This window comes from Tinamus guttatus, unplaced genomic scaffold (assembly GCF_059628265.1).
Source record: "Tinamus guttatus ecotype Peru unplaced genomic scaffold, ASM5962826v1 Tinamus_guttatus_pri_ptg001089l, whole genome shotgun sequence".
Classification (NCBI taxonomy): Eukaryota; Metazoa; Chordata; class Aves; order Tinamiformes; family Tinamidae; genus Tinamus; species Tinamus guttatus.
The window spans coordinates 1,070,673-1,092,976 of record NW_028289623.1 but is presented as its reverse complement, the minus strand read 5'-3'; the positions used below and the strand labels follow the sequence as shown (position 1 = coordinate 1,092,976).

Genomic DNA, 22,304 nt, shown 5'->3' with positions numbered 1-22,304 from the left:
TTTTAGAGTTACTTATTTTGGAGATTTTTAGATTCTGCCACCATATCTCGTCAGGTTCTTTGCGTGTCTTTATTGGCATGCAGATAAGGACAGATGTCTCTATTCCTGCAAATGTGACCATTAAGCAGATTGGAGATGGAAATGGACTCTCTGCTGGTTAGGGAACAGTAAGGAGTGCTGTTGAGTACATCTGCGTTGTTCCTCCAGACAAACCTGGGCTCTGTTTAGATCATAGAAGGCTGGTTTCAAAGCAGTCATTTAACTTTGCTCTCCCTCCAAGTTTAAGGTGGATGTGTGATGGAGAGAACAGGACACTGCTACTGACATGGCAAAGACTCTGTGCACTGAATCCTCTTCTGGAGGGCACCTCACAACCCCAGCAGGACAACAGAGACAGTCACGTGTCCTGACAGTCACAGGGTCTCCTAAAGGGAGAGTCACCCCCTTTGCAGCCCCTCAAATGACACTGAGCAGCACCCTGGGCACATTGTCCCTCTTCAGACACTTCCATGGCAGGAGCTCAGGGTGAGTATCTGAATTTGTAGCTGAAGTCCCAGGTGACTGCCAGGACAAGAGCAGAAAGGAGAGGCAGGGAAACGAGGAGAAACACTGTGACTGCTGCCAAGGGAGGACAGAGAGACAGAGCAGCACCGTCCCCAGGTTGCACCTCCCAGACAGTGTGGACTCCCAGGGCAGTGGTTCTCAGACCCTGTGCCTTGCAATAGGAAATGGGCATGTGATAGGAGAGAGGCAGCTCTGCTGTTCTGGAAATCTGACTGCAGAGGAGGTCAGAAACGCCCTGGAGCCCTTCCCCTTGAGAGCGGAGTGAGACTAAGCACAAGGAGAATGAGGAGAGCTGCAAAGGGGATATTGCTGCTGCCCACAGGTGAAAAGGCAGTTGAAGGAATATTGTGGGGTCCTCACAGACCTATTGATCCCTCAGAGGAGCACTGCAGAACTCTCCTTCAGGCATCTAAACCTAAAATGTTCCATTCATTTGCTGCCTTGTCAAAGATACAAAACAAAATCCTAGCCTCTGGATGTTCCCTTTGCTTTCATAGAAGCTTCCCAAGAGTGTCCTCTTGAAAAGCCCCTTCCAGATATGTTGTGTGGGTGAGGCTGAGCTGTGAGCAGCCCTGATCTCACACAGCAGCCTCTCAGCAGGAGAATGAACCTGCCCGGGGGGGATCTCTCCTCCCACCCAGAGCTTCTCCCTGCAGCGCCCTGGCAGGCTGAGTGCTGATCCTCACAGAATCACTGCACCGGGCACACAGCACCCTGGGGCACACGGACACTGCTCTGAAGAACAGTGCTCTGAAGAGCCTATGTGCCCATATTGCCTTCACTGTCTTGCACCAGCTCCAGAAGAAGCAGCCATGATGCCCTGACCTTGTGATGCTGGGACAGGGAATTTCTGTTCTGAAGCATCTCCTTGTATGCAAAGTAGAAGCAGCAAGAACAGTCCTCAAAAAAATGTCATCAGCTGGAGGGGTGCTGAAGACCCCTCCAGAAACCTCAGTAGCATTACCCTGCAGCTAGAGACTTACCATGTCAAAGATTGCTCCCACCATGAGCTCTCCTCCGTCCTCCCACTACACGCTGCCTTTCACCTCTCTGTCCTCTCTCCTCTGCTGTCCGCAGCAGCAGGCAGAGCCCTGCTGCTCTTGGCACTGGAGCTGCTCCTGCACTCGGCTGTCTCTGGGTAGTGCTGACAGGTTGCCACGAACTGCAGCCCAGCTGAATTCATGAATTACTCTGTCCCTTGGGATTCCTCCCTCTGGGATATTTTCCATCAAGTAGAGTAACCTATTTTCCTTCTCTAAAGAGTACAGGGATACAGATTCCAACATTGCAATTTATTTCATCAGATAATGATTATCTACCACAGTTAGAAATGTCCCACTGGAAGTCCTGATTCACATCTCTTAACTAGGCAGGACACCCAGACAGGGATAAGAAGGGAGCTTGTTGATACATGGTGCACATATGATTCAGATGACTTATTCAGATGCTTTATTGGGGCTCCACATGTCTGTTCAGAAGCGCCAGGTTTGGAGAAGGATTCAGCTAACTCATGAACTTCACAAATACCTGGCAGGTGGGATTCCCCCTTACCAGGCTAAGAATGCACAAGGTCTGCTTGCAAGCTCCTGGCCTAAAGGTCCTAATGGAATCACTGGAGATAGAGCTTCAGTGGGAGGCCGGGTCAGGCATTTCCTTGGTCATCTCTAATGACCCTGGATGCCTTCTATCCTACTAGAGCAGCACTCACAATAAAGCTGAGGGACAGGCAGATCCCTACAGCTCAAAAAGTTGATATATTCCATTGGAGACCATTTATAGAATCACAGAATGGTTGAGGTTGGAAGGCGCTTTGCAGATGATCTAGTTCAAACCCCTTGATCAAGCAGTGTCACCTACAGCACGATGCACAGGATCCTGTGCAGGCAGGTCTGGAATATCTGCAGAGAAGGTGACTCCACAACCTCTCTGGGCAACCCATGCCAGTGCTCTGTCACCTTCACAGTCAAGATGCTTTTCCCCTCATTCAGGCAGAACATCCTCAACCTCACTCCCTCCCAACATCCCTCTCAACATCCACTCCCTCAACCTGGGAGTGGAGGATGAGCGAGTCGAGAGCTTGTGGGTAAGGATTAGAGGGCAGGCTAATGTGGGAGACACTGTGGTGGGTGTCTGCTACAGGCCACCCGACCAAGACGAGGAGGTTGATGAGGCCTTCTATAGGCAGCTGGATATTGCCTCACGGTCACAGGCCCTGGTTCTCATGGGGGACTTCAACTACCCCGACATCAACTGGGAGGACAACACAGCCAGGCACAAGCAGTCCTGGAGGTTCCTGCAGAGCGTCGACGATAACTTTTTGACGCAGGTTGTGGAGGAGCCGACGAGGAGAGGTGGGCTACTGGACCTCGTGCTATCAAATAGGGAGGGCCTAGTAGGAGATGTTAAGGTGGGGGGTAGCCTCGGCTGCAGTGACCATGAGTTGGTGGAGTTCAGGATTCAACGAGGAGGAGGCAGGGCTATAAGTAGCCTTGCGACGATGGACTTCAGGAGGGCCAACTTTAGCCTCTTCAGAGACCTCCTCGGTAGAATCCCATGGGCTAGTGCTCTAGAAGGCAGGGGGGCCCAAGAGAGCTGGTTAGTTTTCAAGCGGCACTTCCTCCACACCCAGCAACAGTGCATCCCTGTGTGTAGGAAGGCAGGCAGAGGGGGCAGGCGACCTGCGTGGATGAGCCGGGAGCTTGTGGCAATGCTCAAGCAGAAGGCGGCGGTATACAGAAAGTGGAAAAAAAGACAGGTCCCCTGGGAGAAATACAGGAACATAGTCAGAGAATGCAGAGATGAGACAAGGAAAGCTAAGGCACGGCTGGAAGGCAATCTGGCAAGGGGCGTTAAAAATAACAAAAAAAAAATTCTTCAAATACATCAACAGCAAAAGGAAAATCAGGGAAAACGTGGGTCCGCTGGCGGACGGGATGGGCACCCTGGTTACAAATAACACAGAAAAAGCAGAGTTGCTCAATGCCTTCTTTGCTTCGGTGTTTACCAAGGGCAGCCCATTAGAACCCCAGGCCCTAGGGACAAGAGAAGAAGCTGGTGGAGAGGAAGACTTGCCCTGGGTAGAGGAAGATTGGGTCAGAGAGCACCTAAGGAACCTCGATACCCACAAATCCATGGGCCCTGATGGGATGCACCCCAGACTGCTGTGTGAGCTGGCAGAGGTCATATCTAAGCCGCTCTCCATCATCTTTGAAAGATCCTGGAGAACGGGGGAGCTGCCGGAAGACTGGAAGAAGGCCAATGTCATGCCAGTCTTCAAAAAAGGCAAGAAGGAGGACCCAGGCAACTACAGGCCAGTGAGCCTCACCTCCGTCCCCGGAAAAGTGATGGAACGGCTCATACTGGCAGTTGTCTCCAGGCACATGGAGGACAAGAAGGTGCTCAAGAGTAGTCAGCATGGATTCACCAAGGGGAAATCTTGCTTGACTAACCTGATAGCCTTCTATGATGAAATGACCATCTGGATAGATGAGGGGAGAGCGGTGGATGTTGTCTATCTCGACATCACCAAGGCTTTTGACACCATCCCTCACAATATCCTCCTGGGCAAGCTCCGGACTAGATGGCCTAGATGGACTAGATGATCTCTGGAGGTCCCTTCCAACCCTAAGCATTCTATGATTCTATGATTCTATGCCATCTAGGGGTGTGAAGAGTTTCAAGAGAGGGAGAGCTAGAAGGTTTTAAGGGTGCGGAGACCTTGGGGTGATGTGCCTCTCTCGTTTATGAAGCTTGGCTGCAGACTGTTAGGAATTGGCTGAAGGACAGTGGTAGGACCCAGACATGTGGGCACTGTTGAAAAACCTGAGTGCCCAAAACCACTTAAAAGGGACACGTTTACCCTGTAGGTCACAGGGTGTATCTGCTAGAGACACGCATCTGTGCTGGACGCCCCAGGCATCCAGCAGGGCCTATTTCTATGTCAGTGAATCAAGTGCCTGAACAGAATGAGAGGAACTATTTCAATGTCAGCATCTGCTCGTGTCTCACCTTCCTAGTGAGTAGACCTCTGGTAGCAGTAGGTATCTGATAACATTTTGGGGGACCAAAGCAATTCCCTACCCGGTCCCAACGCATGCTCTAGAAGAAAGTAGATATGGTGATCATAGCAATCAGACAATGGCACATGTCTTCAACCACCTCTGACCCTTCCAGTGTCACCAAGGGTTTGTGTGTGTGCAGCTGACATCCACCCTGAACGAGCAGTGATTGGGAGCATAGAGCAAGACCTCACACCCAGGCATCCCTGCTGTGCTCACTTCAGCTTGGGCAAGGGGAATCCCACCTGCTGTGTGTTTCTGTGGAGCTCACCACAGAATACCCCTAGAAGCCCAGGGTCTTCTAACCAGAATCCCAAACTGGGTGACATCAACCAATACGTGAACACTGGGAAAGTGAGCTCTATTCTTGCATTTATTTATCTTGCCTAGCTAAGAGTTGAGAAGAGGGGCTTCCTGAGTGGGACATTTTCAGCTCTTCCAAGTAACCATGCTCTGATGAAACAAACTACAGTACTGACACCAGTCTTTCCTAGTGTTTAGAGAGGGATAATCAGGGATTATTTTAGTTGACTACAGTGCACATTTCCCAGGAGGAAGGAGCATGAGGGACAGAGAAATTGGTGAGTTCAGCTGGGCCTCTGCTCCAGAGCAGGGCCAGGCTCCTGGGACAGAGGCAGCTCTTGGCAACCTAGCAGCATTGCCCAGAGAAAACTGTGTGCAGGAGCAGCTCCAGTGCCAAGAGCAGCAGGGCTGCGGGCACTGCCTGCTGCTGCGGACAGCAGATGGGAGAAGGCAGCGAGAGGGGAACGGCAGTGTGGAACAGGAGGACAGAGCAGAGCTCACTGAAGGAAGAAATCTTCATAAACCCTTGTGTGGTGAGTCTCTGGCTGCAGGGCAATGCTGCTGAGGTTCCTGGAGGGATCTTCTGAAGCCATCCCACCCCATGACTGATAGGACTTGTCTCTCCTGGAGTATCCAGGCCATGGCAGGAGAAGGAGCTGATCCAGCTCAGGGATTCCCTGATGCACCTTCACAGGGCAGGGCATGCTGCTCCTTTCTTCCAGGTATCGCTGCAGGGGTGTCAAGTGCTGGGTGTGCACATAGGTCTCTCCAGGTTTCTGAATCAGAGCAGCATCCCAGCACCCAAGGGAGCACCCTGGGCAGTGACTCTGCTGCCTGCAAGGGTCAGTGCTGCACAGAGAAGCTCTGACAGGGCTGGCTCCTCATCCATTAGGATCCTCTTTCTGTTGAGACTGTGCTGCCTCGGTCAAGCCTGCTCACCTTGTTCATGTACAGGACATGTCTGAAGAGTCTTTTCAACAGGAAGATCAAGAGAAGGGCTACTTCCAAAGGCAGGAACTTTCCTCTTCCTGTCTGCACTTTCAGTTATATCCCTCACTGCTGCAGGGAGAAAAGAGGAGTGTATTCTGTTTTGCCAAGGTAGTGGACTCAAGCCTTCCCTCTCAGAGATCAATAGAAAAATTGAGAAAGTGAGAAAAAATAGAGAAACTTTATATAGCCTCTTCAACCCATCTTAGTCTGCAGACAGCATCAGCATCACCTTTGTGCAATGTATTTTTCTTGCTCCGTAAAGTGCCTGCATAGCGATGCCCCTGGACAGTGCCCTGTCCACAGAGGCTTGTGTAGGGCAGAACTGAGCACACAAAGGTGATGTCTCTGTGAGCACAGACTGACAAAAATTGTTGGGACAGAGTAAGGTGCCATCAGGGACTGCTGTGGGCAGCAGAGATGGTCAGGGAAGGAGAGGGAAGTGCCCACCGTGATGGGAGGACAGATTTGGGGAAGTCATGCTCAGTCCTTCCAATGCAGAGAAAGCCCTGCCACGTCTCCGCTGCCACCCAGCAGCCTCTCTGCCCTGACAGCCTTGGGATCCAGGGTATAAGCCCACTCCACTACAGCCAAATCCCTGGCAAAGGACAGGGGCATCCCTCCTGCTATGGGCACATTTCCTGCTGCCCAATATAGGGGCTTCAGATGCATGGCCTGCAATGTCACCATCTGTGAGGTAGCATGCCCACATAGGTGAGGGAAGGGTGTTCCTGAGTGCCCCTCTGCCTGTCTTTCCTTTCTCCCCTTGGCAGAAGGATCGCAGGATTGCTCCTTGTTTCCCCTCCTGTTCTTCTCTTGGGCTCCCTAGGGTTGCAGAGTTTTCAGATGCAGGTCAGACACCTACCCTGCAAGCTGTGGAAGAGAGGAATATGGATGGGAGTGAGGGGTCTCCAGTCCCCTCTAACCTGTGCAATGCCAGGAAATGCAGCCCATTGGTTTAGGAACTGGGCGAACTCTCCCTTAAGCACAGACCATCTTCAATGCAGCTTCATTTGACCATTTTGCCTGTAATGTCTTAACAGACTTGGAGGTACCCTCAGGAGGGACATTGCTGCCTCCTGACAGAGAATAAGAGCATGAAAAAATGGTTTGGAAAATGCATATGGGCAGCTGAAAACAGCCCTGCATATTCTTGGATAGAAGCAAAGCCTGGAGACCTCCCTCAGGTGCCCTGAGAAAGGGAGAGAAGTTGGAGATCCGAGGTTTTGAAACTGGACTTGTCTGCTCTTAGGAGGGGCTGGGTTCTTTCTAGGGCAACTGATTAGAGTGATCATCATGCACTTCAATGAGGTTTGCTGCAATCAAGGCTAATAGGCAGAGGAGCTCTCCTCACTCTGCATAACGTCACTATAAATCCATTTTCTCACAATTTCCAGTAGAAACGTGGAGAATTTCTGCCTCTGAGGAACACTCTGCAGAGGTGAGAGGGGGCATCCCAAAGAAAATACATGTCAAAATAAGTGTCAAAAATCCCCAAATTGTGCTCTCAATGCACGTTCATTAGAAGTGGTGCTGTAAATACTGAAAAGCCCTTTTACAAACCAGGGGGATTTCACCTGAAAAATTGTGAATCTCAGAGCTCATCACCCTCTTGTCTCCTTCCCACTACTGTAGAGCCGGACAGACATCTCTGGAGCCCATGGGGAGATGCCCCTGCTCCTCACAGCACATTCAGCCACCCCACACTGAGGCTCAAGGAAGGGAGCTGCACAAAGATCTCCATGGAGAGAGGTAATATGGGCAGTGTGTTAGAACTGGAACAGGTTGGGAGATATTTAACTTTAAAAATCTGGGATAACTGCTCAATATATTTTCTTTTTTGAACAATCCACAAAGGCTGGAGAGAGTGAAATGTCCAACAGCAGCTCCTTCAATGAGTTCTTCCTCCTGCCATTCGCAGACACACGGGAGCTGCAGCTCTTGCACTTCTCGCTCTTCCTGGCCATCTACCTGGCTGCCCTCCTGGCCAACGGCCTCATCATCACAGCCGTAACCTGCGACCACCGCCTCCACACCCCCATGTACTTCTTCCTCCTCAACCTCTCCATCCTCGACCTGGGCTTCATCTCCACCACTGTTCCCAAAGCCATGGCCAATTCCCTGTGGAACACCAGGGCCATTTCCTATTCGGAATGTGCTGCCCAAATATTTTTCTTCGTCGCCTCGCTTGGAGGAGAGATTTCTCTCCTCACAGTCATGGCCTATGACCGCTACGTTGCCATCTGCAGACCCCTGCACTATGGGACCCTCTTGAACAGCAGAGCTTGTGTCAAAATGGCAGCAGCTGCCTGGGCCAGTGGTTTCCTCAATGCTCTCCTGCAAACTGGGAACACATTTTCCCTGCCACTCTGCCAAGGCAATATGGTGGAGCAGTTCTTCTGTGAGATCCCCCACATCCTCAAGCTCTCCTGCTCGCACTCCTTCATCAGGGAAGTTGGGTTCATTGGGGTTACTGTCTCTTTGGGCTTTGGCTGTTTTGTTTTCATTGTGGTGTCCTACGTGCAGATCTTCAGAGCTGTGCTGAGGATCCCGTCAGAGCAGGGCCGGCACAAAGCCTTTTCCATGTGCCTTCCACACCTGGCTCTGGTGTCCTTGTTTGTCATTACTGTATTGTTTGCCTACCTGAAGCCCTTCTCCATCTCCTACCCACTTCTAGATATGGCTGTGTCCACTCTGTACTCTGTGGTGCCTCCAGTCCTGAACCCCCTCATCTACAGCATGAGGAACAAGGAGCTCAAGAAGGCACTGAAGAAACTCATCCAGTGGGTACAACGTTAATGATAACAACTGTTATCATTATCATTCACTCACCAGGATACCTGGCATCAAGGCTGTATTTTATCCATTTCTTTTGTTTTACTTCTCTCTTTTACACCCACCTTAAAGTAATAAATAATAAAATAAGGATACCTAGTTTTTGTCATGACTGCACAGGAATCTCTCATTTAGCACTTAAACACAGACCATGATAAAGCAGGAAGCCAGGATTCCCCCTTCACTAGCAGAGAGGGGGGATTCTCTGAGCCGCTTCTTTGAGCTCCCTTGGATGTGCCCAGTGCAGGGAGGAGAGTTTCCCTCTGCAGTGTCTTTTCCAGCACTGACACCAAGGGACCTCTGGGGTACAGAGTCATGGCGGGACAAGGGCAGGTGGGGCGAGACCAGGGGTTCTGTGTTGTTTAGGAGATCTCAGCTCTCGTGCCTATGGTTAGAGTGTCATCTCAAATCTCTCTAATATGAGAGACATGGCAACCAAGTGTCAGCACAGGTTTCCATGGTTCCATGCAAAGCTCCAACACACAAAACAAAACATGAGTGAATTGAAGGAAAGTCTAGAGGCAGAAATTCCATGGCAGTTCATTTTTCCTGAAGACACATTCCAGGAGGGCAGCAGGACTTTCTCTATTTAGAGTTGGCCTCCTCATTTCTGTGCTGTCCTTCCACACTTCATTCTGCAGATATGGCCCAGGAACTCTCCTAACCTGGTAGAGATAGGCTTGTTTTCACTCGTACCCTGGAAGAACAGGCAGGACCAGTCCTTGGGCTCCCTTAAGCCACAGCTGGACTCCAGATTAACATTTCCATAATAAAAGGGGATCTGCCCTATGATGGTCCTGAATCTGGCCTCTCTTTAGAAACTGGAATCAAAAAATATGCCCAAGGGTGTGCAACCACAAATGTGCCTGCTCTTCTGCTTGTGAACAACATGAGATCCAGGGGATGACCTCAGCATTCCAGGGTGATCTGTTAGCCTCAATCTAGGGTTCATCTCTCAGTGACCACTGCAGACAGGCAATGGTCTCTGCATTGCCTGTGCCAGGCTGCCCCACACATGACTGTGCTGATGAGAGAACCCCCAGGGGATCTCCAGGCACAGGGTTTGCCTGGGAGTGGGCACTGAGTGCAGCTTTAACGAAACAGGGATGACTCACACTGCAGGGACCAGAAGGTACAGCACTAAACCCAGGTGCACATGGGGAAAGGAGGGCTCTGCAATCCCCAGAGGGGCAGTGGGGACCCAGGAGGCCCAGGGAAGGGGCAGTGGAGGGCGATTCCTGCACCCAGAGTGAAACACCACAGTCTGGAGCTAGTGGCCAACCAAAGACATCTCCTGCCATTGCAATACTGTGGGGCACTCTGAGTACCGTCAGACCTCAGCCAACAATTATCAGTGGCCACAAGGGCACACTGATGGCTCATGGTCAATTTGTTGCCAACCACGATTCCCAGGCCCCTTTTTGTGGAGCTGCTCTCCAACAGGTCAACCTCCAGCCTGTCCTAGTGCATGGGGTTATTCCTCGCTAGCTGCAAGACTCTGCACTTGCCCGTGTTGAACGTCATGAGGTTCCTATACTCCCAACTCTCCAGACTGTCCAGGCCCCTCTTAAAGCCTGCACAGACCTCTGGGCTATCAGCCATTCCTCCCAGTTTTCTATCCTCAGAAAATTTGCTGAGGGTGCACTCTGTCCCTTCAGGTCACTGAGGGACCTGGACAGACTGGACATCTGGGCGGTGAAAAAGCTCATGCAATTCAACAAGGCCAAGTGCAAGGTTCTGCACCTGGGGAGGAATAACCCCAGACACCAGTACAGGCTGGGGACTGACCTTCTGGAGAGCAGCTCTGCGGAGAAAGACCTGGGTGTCATGGTGGACGACAAGTTGACCATGAGGCAGCAGTGTGCCCTTGTGGCCAAGAAGGCCAATGGGATCCTGGGGTGCATTAAGAAGAGCGTCTCCAGAAGGTCGAGGGAGGTGATCCTGCCCCTCTACTCAGCCCTAGTGAGGCTGCATCTGGAGTATTGTGTCCAGTTCTGGGCTCCACAGTACAAGAGGGATGTGGAGCTGCTGGAAAGAGTCCAGCGCAGGGCCACAAGGATGATCAGGGGCCTGGAACATCTGCCCTATGAGGAGAGGCTGAGGGAGCTGGGCCTGTTCAGCCTGGAGAAGAGAAGGCTGAGAGGGGATCTAATCAGTGTATATAAATACCTCAAGGGAGGGAGTGCAGAGGACAGTGATGTTCTCTTTTCAGTGGTGGCCACTGATAGGACTAGAGGAAATGGCCGGAAACTGAAACACCAAAAATTCCATAGGAACTTAAGGAAAATTTTCTTAACAGTGAGGTTGACAGAGCACTGGAACAGGCTGCCCAGAGAGGTTGTGGAGTCTCCTTCTCTGGAGATCTTCAAAACCCGCTTGGATGCAGTCCTGTGCCACGTGCTCTAGGTGTCCCTGTGTATGCAGGGGGGTTGGACTAGATGATCTCTAGAGGTCACTTCCAACCCTAAGCATTCTATGATTCTATGATTATATGATTCTATGATTAATAAACTGAACAGGCTTTGACTGACTCCTGATACCAACAGTTGCAGGTCTCCAACTACACTCTGCACCACTGATCACAACCCCAAACCTAAACTCCAAACCCAGCTGCTCACATGGAGGTGACCTCACAGGTGCAAACCCACCACATCCCTGCTGCTGCCTGTGGCCTTCAGAGACAGCAGCTTCCTCAAACCCCTTCCCCACACAGGAACCACTGCTGCCCTCTCAGCTCCTCTCACCACAGAGACCCCCCACCCACCGCCCACGCCTGCCTGCCTGCTGCCGGCCAATCAGGCACTCACAAAGACATGACGTCACAGCGCCGTCCTGCCCAGCTCTCTGGCCCTGCCCTCCAGGGCAGCAATGGCCTCCCCAGCCCTTCCCCGCCAGGAGCCCAGCCCGGGCTCAGCAGCTGCTCCGCGGAGATGATCTCAGCAGCGCAGAGCCCCGCAGGGCCCGGCTGCTGCCCAATGAGGCGCTGCGGGAGCGGTGACCTCACAGTCACCAGCCAGAGCCAGCCCTGCTGCTGCCCAATCAGCTCTGCCCGCAGCAGGGACCTCCCAAGCAGCAGCCACGCCCTCTCCCTGCAGCTGGCCTATCAGGGGCTGCGGCAGCAGTGACCTCCTCGTGCCCAGCGCAGCCATTGGCTGTGAGGCCCCGCGGGGCTCCTGGCTGTGCTGGGGGCTGTGCGGGGCCAGGGCAGGGAGGGGAGCCCAGCTCGGGGCTGCTGGTGCTGGGGGTGCTGGTGTGGGGGCCTGGGGGGCTGTGTGAGCTGCTGTGTTGGGCTCAGCCAGCACTGCCCACCCCGGCGTGGGGGAGAAGAGGGGCAGCCAGTGCCAGGGAAACCTGCCCTGGATTCTCTCCTTCTGCCCCCAGCACCCACACAAGGGTTGGAGCTGCCCCACGGGAGCCTTGGGGTTTGGGAAAGCCCCAGCCCCAGGAGTTCCGGCTGCCACATTGTCCCCTGAGCAAGGTGGGACCCTCTGGCAGGACTCTTGTGGCAGCCTCCAGCCCTGAGCAGCCACTGCCACAGCCTGGGATCCACAGGGGTCTGCAGAGTCCTGGGGACCATCTTAGTGAAGAGAAACCCCATCTCCCTGTAATCCTGTCAGAGATGTGGCTTTCCAAGTCACTGCCAAAGGAAGGACTTCTTTGGGTTGCTTATTAAGTCTGTGGCAGCTCATCAGTAATGCTGTGAGCCCAGTTCTACATGCTGGGGGTCTTGGCCCATTATCTCCCTGTCTTCTGTGCTTCTACCTAAGTCTCCCATTCCCACATGTCCTGTTTAAACAGGCAATTTCTAACATCCCCTTAGGGCACCATCTGGACACACTGTAACTCCTCCCGATAACTCTGTTCACTCATATACCCAGCAGCTGGTTTGCCCTTTAGGGAGGTTAAAGCTTGCTCTGTCTCTCTGTAGTCTGCCCCATTAGCCAAGTCCTAACTGTATGTATGGTTTGTATGGACTTAGCATACATTTAAAGAGTGTCATTATTTTCCATGAAACTATACTTTGTTCGTTTTTGATTCCTCATAACTAAAACAAGATCCTCCTGTGCCTCTTTGCAGCCAGTTGTCTAAGTGAAGCAGGTGAGAATTGAGGCAGGTGAGCTATAACATAGAGTGCAGACTTAGGTGGACTAAGGCTAGCTTTCAGCAAGAGTGACTTAAATTCCCGAGAGGCTGATGAGAGAAATGGCAGGGCTGGGGAGATGGGAAGGAAGATTGTGCATACATTGCCTGATCTCTGGGACACGGCTCTTCCAGCATTTCCTGACTTTATTAGGAGTCACTCTGGATGGCTGTGAATTGGCAGTGTGCTATCACCTATTCTTTGGAATAATAATGCAAAACCTTAAAAAGATGAAATACTTGTATATTACTGTTGTCTTCATCTTTAAGCTACACTCCTGAAACATCTCCAGTTAGCCATGGAGACTTGAAAGAAATTGCAAAGAGAGTCCTGGTTTATCAGAGCTTTCTGCTTTTTAATGACCTCCATGCAATACTTAGAGCTGAGTCCATGAATTGCAGCCATTGAAAGGAGATTGAAGAAATCAGTGAAGAAGTCAAAATCAGAAGGAAACTCTAAAGTTTTGTAGAGCATTAATGGATCCCACTGAGGCCATTAACTACAACAACTCACCAGGGGCTGATTAAAGCTAAAAAGTATAATCATTGGTAATAGTTAGGTAGAGGAAATACTCAGGTGACTTTGATGCTGAATACACCCTTGATATGTTTTATCAAGAAAAATGGCCAAGCACAGGCAGAGAAACCCTGGAAAGGGAGATTCTTTCCTCCATGTGTTGACCTTGTCCTCCCTGGCATCAGTGTTTGGGTGAGGGTATGCAGTGCTGAGTGCAGGACAAACACATGACACTTCCCAGGGTCCCCAGAAGGATAAAGGGGGCAAAGAAGTCCTGATGATTTGGGGTAGGCCTCGGTGACAGACACAACAGCCATAGTCAAGAGGATAAAGACCTCCATTCTGTTGGGGCCTTGGCAGCGCCCTTGGCCATGTCTACCATGGGTCATCCTAGACCTGCTCCTGTGTCCCTGCAGACTATAGACACCCAATCTGCTTCCCCAGCAAGTTATCACACCAGCTTCTCCTTCGCTTCATTGAGAGCTTTTTCATCCTCAGTGGCTGTTTCTTGAAACACAAAGCCATGGGTGGTGACAGACTTGCTCTGGGTGCCCTGTTGCACCACTGCACTACCCTCCAAGTCATATTTCTTCATCCTATTGCCCAATCTGAGTTTCCCAAGTTGTGTTTTGGGCCTGTTTCCTCTTTTCATGCTGCTTCCCACTACCAAGGAAATCTCTTGGCAGCCCCACAATGTGGGGACGAATATAACCTTGTGTGTCGCGACAGTGTGGAATGTGAGGAACTGAAGTGCCAGGGCCTGAGCAACAGGCCCGAGTCAGGGTTGACTTCCAGGTGAATATTGCACTTACATGCAGAACTGCTCATGCTAACCTGCATGGAGGCTTATTAAACTGTAGCTTTTATAGGCTCTTGTGCAAGTGTTTTTGACCTTGAAGGGACCCTTTCCATCCGAGGTCTGGGCTCTACACCAGGCACCGTCCCAGATGATAGGGAAGTATGTCACACCAGATGTTACCACTCACAAAGAGAATGCAAGTTTTCATGATTTGCTGATTAGGTTCTATAAAAGTTGGACACTTGTGCGGCGACTTTGGAGACCTCACTTATGGATCGAGGCTCCCAATTGCTCCCAATTGCCGGGAAGGTTCTCCAAATCCTTGCTGCAACAGGGGCTCCCCAGCAACTGCAGATCTGGATGATGGTAACATATTTAGGCAATTGGTGATGTATCTTTTTTCTTAATCAGTATTCTCTTTCTCACATAGTAATGGTTAGGTGTATTACCTTGCTTATTTTGCCTTTTGCTGAAACGGAGCACGTAGTAAGCTTATTGTTTTTTTAAATGTATCATTCTGTATTGCCGTAATATTGACAGTGAAACAAGTCTGTTCTTTCCAGTGGTGTCTGATTCTTTCTGTTGCCCCATCCCATCAATTAGCAAAACAGGACAAGAAGGGAGTACACCGATACATCATCTGGACAACCTCCCTGAAGATATTTGGACACACTGATCAGATCCTTCTCAGCCTTCTCTTTTCCGGGATAAATAAGCCAAGCTCTCTCAGCATCTTCTCACAGGAGAGATGCTCCAGTCCCCTGATCATTTCTGTAACCCCACACTGGACCCTCTTCAGTATTTCCATGTCCCTTTTGTAGTGGAGAGCCCAGAACTGGACACGGGACTCCTGATGTGGCCTCAGCAGGGCTGAGCAGAGGGCCAGGGTCGCCTCCCTCCATCTGCTGGCAACACTTTCTAACACACCCCAGGCAGCTCTCCATGAGCATTCCAAGAGGAGGCAGAGTGATTTAGCAATGACATCCACCAGCTACTGCAGCACTCTTGGGTACATTCCAATCTCCAGAAAAGTGGATGAGCTTTACTGAGCATTGATGTAGACCATCCTTTTGCTTGGCAGGTTTTGTCCTTAAAGACCTGTTGGCTTTCCCAAACTCCTGGGCCCTTCAGACCTGCCTCCTATGGAATCTCCCACCGGTCCCAGGGGGAGTCCCCTGAACAGGTCAAACCTGTTCCTCTCTAGTCCATGGCCTGTGCTCCACTCCTGTCCTTCCTCTACTGGACCCGGAAATCTGCTTTTCTTAACAGTTACTTAAGGAAAGGATGACACTGACTATCCCATTCCTGATGCTTTCCCTGATATTTTTCCCTCCCCACACCCCTGCTCCCAAATAAGAGCCAAGGCCTTTGATCAACAGATTTTCTCACGTTGCTTAAAAGGAGCTGTCATCCACCTCCTCACCCTGACTGCATGGTCTGTAGCTGCCATCATGATGTCACCCTTAATCTGATGCTCACCCACAAGCACTACCCAAACCATTGCCTAAGTCATGGAAGCTCTGCATACATCTGAGCTGCCCCTCCATACAAAACAGCCTTCCTGAGAGTCTCCCCTGAAGAGCTTTTACCCCAGCAGCACAGACCCCCAGTTTTGTGAGTGGTCCTAATGCATCTCAGTTATTCCAACGATGTAGAGTTCCTGTGATAGTTTATGCTGCGTATGCCAGGCTCCAGGTATTTGCATATATTTGGGCTGCAAAACATCAGGTGTGGCACAGAAAAGAGATTTCTCACAGTGAAACTCACTACCAAGAGCCAAAGACGCTGTGTGCAATGGCCCACTTGAGAGCAGAGCCATGCTGACATGGAGAGCAGGTGGCAATGTAAATGGTGAGAGGACGTTCCCACTAAGAGAGCAAAGCCTGCAATGCCCAAGACCAGGGAGAAACAGAGTGTGGCTGTGCAGGAATGGCAAGAGAGGGCTTTGTTGCCTGAGCTGATTTGTAGCACTTTGTAGACTGTGATAGAGGTGAGCCAACCTCCAGACAGCACAAGGCATCACTGAAGGTGTTCTTGGGCTTGAGCCAGCTGTGATCCAGCCATCCTGGGGTCATCATTAGCCCCATCATATCATCCAGGGTGAAAAGAGGTTCTGTAGGAGCAAAGTGAGAAGCTTTTAAGAGTGCAAAGACCAGAGCAGACTCCTTGGTGTGACATGCCTCTCCCATTTATGGAGCATGCTCGGCTGCAGGAGGGACGGACTTGGCCGAAAGGCAGTGGTGGGATCCAGTTGTTTGGGCACTGCTAGGGAACCTGAGGTGTCCTGGGGCACTTTTCCAGCTCCAGCTCCAAAGGGACATGGCTTCCCATAGATCCCATGCTGTGTCTGCTGGAGGAGACGTTTGGTTATGCTGGACAACAAAGGCATCTGTCTCGGCCCAGCCTGCCTGTTCCTTTGTCACTGAGTGATATGTCTGCACTGAATTATATTAACTTTTTGCACTGTGATGATCTGCCTGTGTCTCTGCTTTATACTACATGGTGCTCACATAGTAGTGGAAGGCACCTGGGGTCATTTGAGATGGCCAAGGACATTCCCCACCTGGTCTTGTCCTGGAGCTCCATGAGAATGTGGGTCTGAAATTTGCTTCTTAAGAGCAAACAGACATGGGCACATTTTTGGTACCTCCACTGTCTCTTCAACTGTCCCCAGCTGTTTGTGTGTTGTCAGCTGACTCCCACCCTCCATCAGCAGTGATTACAAGGGGAGCTTAGAGAAGGAGCTCCCGTGGAGATGTCAGTGCTGTGCACACTTTGGCGTGGGCAAGCAGAATCCCACCTTCTGTGTGTTTGTGGAGTTCAGGGGAAGAATGTGAATCCCATCCCAGATCAGTGACTTCTGAACCAGCATGTGATGCCCACATTGACTCATCTGAATCAATGAGCCTCCTTCTTGCCCCTGTCTCAGTGTCCTGCCTATTAGGGTCTTACTAACTAGGGACTTCCAGAGTGGGACCTTTTTAACTTGCATAGATAGTCACCCTCTGACGAAATAGATGGCAACCTGGGAATCATTCTTTCTCCACTCAGTTGGAAAGGACAACAAGTGATTATTTTAGTTTACTTAACAAACGTTTCCCAGGAGGAGGGGGGACAAGGGACAGAGAAATTCTCTGCTCCTGAGCGGGGCCAGGCTCCTGGGACGGAGGCAGCTCGTGGCGGCCTGGCAGCACTGCCCAGAGACAGCCGAGTGCAGGAGCAGCTCCTGTGCCAAGAGCAGCAGGGCTGCGGGCACTGCCTGCTGCTGCGGACAGGAGAAGAGAGAAGGCAGCGAGGGGTGAACGGCAGCGTGAAGGAGAGAGGAGAGCTTGTTGTGGGGCAAACTTCTCCGCCCTTGACACGGTTAGTTTCTAGCTGCAGGGCAATGCTGCTGAGGTTCCTGGCGGGGACTTCTACACTTGGTCCATGTCATTGTGCATTGGGTTTTTAATAGTCTCTCTTCTGAATTATTCAGGGCATAACAGGTTGAGGAGATGCTTCAGAGCAGGGATTCCCTGCCACACACTCACAGGGACAGGGCATCCTGCTCCCTTTTCTTAGGGAAGATGGGGGGTATGAAGCCATGGTCTGCACCCAGCTCTGCATGGGCTGTGATTGAGAGCAGCATCCACCAGGCCCAGGGTGCTGTGTGCCCAGGACAGTGACTCTGCAGCCTGCGAGGGGCAGCACCTGCCCAGGGTGCTCCCCACAGCGCTGCGGGGAAGCGCTGCGTGGGGAGACAGACACCCGTCAGGGCAGGATCATTTTGCTGCTAAGAGGCTGCTGCAGAGTGAAGTCTGCTCACAGCTCCAGCTCATACACAGGGCATGTGCGAGGGGTCCTTTATAGGAGAAGATCAAGAGAAGGGCTACTTGGATGGGAAGGACCTTTCCTTTGTGTCTCTGCTCTTTCAGTCTCCTTATTATGGCAAGGAGAATGAAGGAACAAGTTTTCTGTTTTGACAGGGAAGTGGGAGTCCTAAACCTTCACTCTGAAAGATTAATAGGTGTGTGAGAAACCTCAGCAAGCTGCTTCATCCCCACCTTAGTCTAGAGGCAGCATCAATATCATCTTTGTGGCCTCCTAGGACTGTATGTGACTTCCTTCTTAGGATCTGCAACTGCAGCGCTTCCCTTGGACATTGCCCAGAGGTTTGTGCAGGGCAGAGCTGACCACAGATAGGGTCATATGGGATCTGTGAGCAGTGGCAGGGACAAGACCCAGGGACAGAGGAAGGGCTGCTGTCAGGGACAGCTGCAGGCAGCAGAGATGGGCAGGGAAGGGGCAGGAAGTGCAGGGCAGGAGCCGCCTCCTCTGCAGCCAGACCTGGGAGATCTCTCCTGCCACGGGACCATCTCCAGCCTCCCCACCAAGGGACTAAGATGTCCCCTCTGTGAGGTGACATACCCAGCTGGTAAGGTGAAGCTTTTCCACAATGCTTCTCCATTCCTCTCCCTTCCTCCACCCAGCACATTGAAGGTCTTGCTCCTTAATTCTTCTCCTGTCCATGCTGCTCCTGTTCTTGCTCTCAGCTTTCCGTGGTTGAGTGTTTTCAGCTGCACTTCAGACATTGATGCTGCAAGGTGTAGAACAGAGGGGTCTGAATGGGAATGAGGTTCTTCCCAAGCCTACCCTGTAGAGCTCCTGGAAAAGCAGTCCCTGGGTCTGGGAATTGAGCTGACTCTCCCTTAAGGAGAGCCCGTCTTCAGTGTTGCCAGTCCTTTGGCTATTGCCCTGTGGTGTCCTGCCAGGCTGCCCCCTTCCCTCCTGAAAGGCTCTGCTGTCTCATGGCCTATCTGTGCTATCTGAGCAACCCATGAGGAAGCTGCTGAGATGCTGAGGGTATGGAGGTGGTAGTGGGAGATTGCCCAGGAGCAGCTGAAATGAGCCCTGTGCGTCTTTGGCCAGGAGTGTGGAGCCCTCCCTTAGGTGTATGGAGACAGGGTGAGAAAGGTGGAGGTGGGCACTTAGAAACTGTACTGCTCTGCTCTCAGCAGGGCCTGTCTCTTTTTAGGGCACCATATGAGCAAGATGACACTCTAGCTCAAGGAAACCGGTGCACAGGACATCTGGGAACGAAACTTAACAGACAAATGAGATGTCCCCACTCTGCACATAAGTGACTGTGGATGCATTCCTCTAAGGACTCAGAGTTGAAATGTGAAGGATTTGTCCTTTGGGGAACACTCCCAAGGAGTGACAAGGACATCTCAAAGAAACTAAAACTTACTGTTCCTCAAACATCTTTGCTTATTCTTGGGAGTAAAGCTGCTGAAAAGCTCATCTACATCTTGAATGAATCTCACCGGCTAGAAAAGGTAAAACATCCAAAAGTGTGGCCTCCGTTCCCCACTTCCCGCTACTGTCCAGCACAGACGGTTCACGAGTTGAGGTCTCTGCTCCTCACGGCACACTCAACCAGTGCAAAATGGAGCTCAAGCAAAGGAACTGCACTAAGACACTCTTACTAAAGAGAGGCAGTGCTGGGCAGTGTCATAAAAGAAATGACTTTGGAATTTTATTTCTTGTAAAGTCCCTCCTAACTTTTCATTGTTTTCTGTTCCTTAGACAGGCCCACACAACTGCAGGGAGCTAATGTCCAACAGCAGCTCCTTCAATGAGTTCTTCCTCCTGCCATTCGCAGACACGCGGGAGCTGCGGCTCTTGCACTTCTCGCTCTTCCTGGTCATCTACCTGGCTGCCCTCCTGGCCAATGGCCTCATCATCACAGCCGTAGCCTGCGACCACCATCTCCACACACCCATGTACTTCTTCCTCCTCAACCTGTCTGTCCTTGACCTAGGCTCTATCTCCATAACCATGCCCACATCCATGGCCAATTCCCTGAGGGACTCAAGAGTAATTTCCTATTTGGGGTGTGCTGCCCAGGTCTTTTTCTTCTTTTTTTTAGTAGTAGCAGAGTATTTTCTCCTCACAGTCATGGCCTACGACCGCTTTGTGGCCATCTGCAGACCCCTGCACTATGGGACCCTCATGAGCAGCAGAGCTTGTGTCAAAATGACAGCAGCTGCCTGGGCCAGTGGCTTTCTCAATGCTCTCCTGCACACTGGGAATGCATTTTCCCTGCCACTCTGCCAAGGCAATGTGGTGGAGCAGTTCTTCTGTGAGATCCCCCAGATCCTCAAGCTCTCCTGCTCACACTCCTACCTCAGGGAAATTGGGCTTCTTGGGGTTAGTGCCTGTTTAGTCTTTGGTTGTTTCATTTTCATTGTGGTGTCCTATGTGCAGATCTTCAGAGCTGTGCTGAGGATCCCCTCTGAGCAGGGCCAGCACAAAGCCTTTTCCACGTGTCTCCCACATCTGGCTGTGGTCTCCCTCCTGACCAGCACTGCAGCATTTGCCTACCTGAAGCCCCCCTCCATCTCTTCCCCAGTTCTGGATCTGGTAGTGGCTGTTCTGTATTCGGTTGTGCCTCCATCACTGAACCCCCTCATCTACACCTTGAGGAATAAGGAGCTCATGGAAGCCCTGAGGAAAATCATCCAGTGGGTCTAACCTCAACATCAATACCTCTACCCAGAGAAATGGCATCAAGGATTTGTGTTGTTCCATTATTTATTTCTTACCTTTCTTTTTTTTTTTTTTTTCTTTTACTGTAGCATTCCTGTAAAGGAAAATGAATGTTCTGGTTCATGTCACTTGTTCTCAGGAATCTCTCATTTCAATCTGACTCTTTGGCATTTTGAAGTTGACCTGAGTCTGTTTCCCACCCTGACAAGCAGCAGTTGTGGCAGGGCCAGGGCTCTCATGCTGTGCTGGCCAGCAGGGTGGGCCTGGAGGGCCTGGAGGCAGCCAGGGAGCGGATCTGCTGGGAACAGGGGAAAAAGAGAGGGATCAGCCTCATTGCAGGGCCTCCTGCTCCTGTCAGGGAGCTTCTGCCCTTGTCCTCGGAGTTGCCCTGCGGGGCCCAGGTTCTGCTGGATGCTGCTCATGTTCTCCCAAATGTCGCTCTTCAGAGCCACATCGCAGAGCCAGGAGGAGGAGAGAGATTTCCCTTCATGTCCTGGAAAGCAGTCCTATCCTTACCCTACAGGGATTTCCCAAAACCGTTCTTTCAGGAACATCTCCAGATGGTGCCAAAGGCTGTGAAATGGCTCAAAGAGAGCCTTGGAGAGGTGCCTTCTGCACCCCTGCCCCATCAGGTCTCTTTTCTGGGCAGTCCAGTGTGGGAATCTAGGACTTGAGAATGGTACAGGGCAGGATCAACATCCTGTGGTCTGTAACAGCACAAAGTGTGGCTACACGCTGAGATGCTTTGAGGAGCCTCAAAACTTGTTTCAATGGTCAGTAGCTCTTTCAGTAGCAGAAGGATGGAGGACTGGACAGGACAGGACACAGCCTTTGTCCTCGAGGCACCACTGGAGAATCTCTTTTTACAAAACTCCTCAGAGGGGTTTCTCAGACTGTGGTGCTCAAGATAGAGATGAGACATCAGAAAGGAGCCGATATGCCCTTTAACACGTTATCTCGAGGGCTTTATTTGAGGGTGATGGCTCTTGCCATGCTAGGTAAGAATGCTGACTGTAGCATAAAAACATGATGCTGCATGCAAAAATTGTGTGCAAGTTTAGAAATGAGGATTTTGTTTTTTAATTATTGCATTGATGATACTTTAGAGACATCTTTAAAACTTACTTTAACAGGGATATATTTAGTTTGTGCAAAGCTGACTATGCCAAAACAGAGCATTTCCTTGAAGCTGCTCCCCTGACTTTCCACACCAGTTGAGAGAGGATGACACCTCCAAGAGTGATGGGCTCTGTGCAGAGAGTGAGGGGTGGCAGGGGCAGCTGTGGGCAGAGGGCTTTTCTCAGTGCTGGTCTCTGAGTGGTACAAAGAAACCTCCTGCTTAGTGGTATAGGCCTGAATATAACAGAAATGTTTAGAAAATGTCTTTAAAAACAAAGCTAGAAATAAATTAAGTGAAAGAATTTGAGCAAATGTTTTTTTCTTACACTTTCCACCTTGTTCTATTCTAGCACACCAGACTTCGGCATCATCTTTTTTTCTTGCAAAATAGTGATTTTCAGAAGTGGGTGGGATGCAGTCCCAGGGTCCTGCACAGCTGGTGCCATTCCAG

At 51.1% G+C, this 22,304-nt stretch overlaps 1 protein-coding gene across 1 annotated transcript; it reads left to right on the top strand.

The window, feature by feature from the left end:
- The first annotated feature begins 19,717 nt into the window (after nucleotides 1-19,717).
- Nucleotides 19,718-20,719, top strand: LOC148590799 (olfactory receptor 14J1-like). Its single transcript, XM_088538589.1, has one exon. The coding sequence runs from the start codon at nucleotides 19,799-19,801 to the stop codon at nucleotides 20,717-20,719; it is 921 nt and encodes a 306-aa protein (XP_088394715.1). The 5' UTR covers nucleotides 19,718-19,798.
- The last annotated feature ends 1,585 nt before the right edge of the window (nucleotides 20,720-22,304 follow it).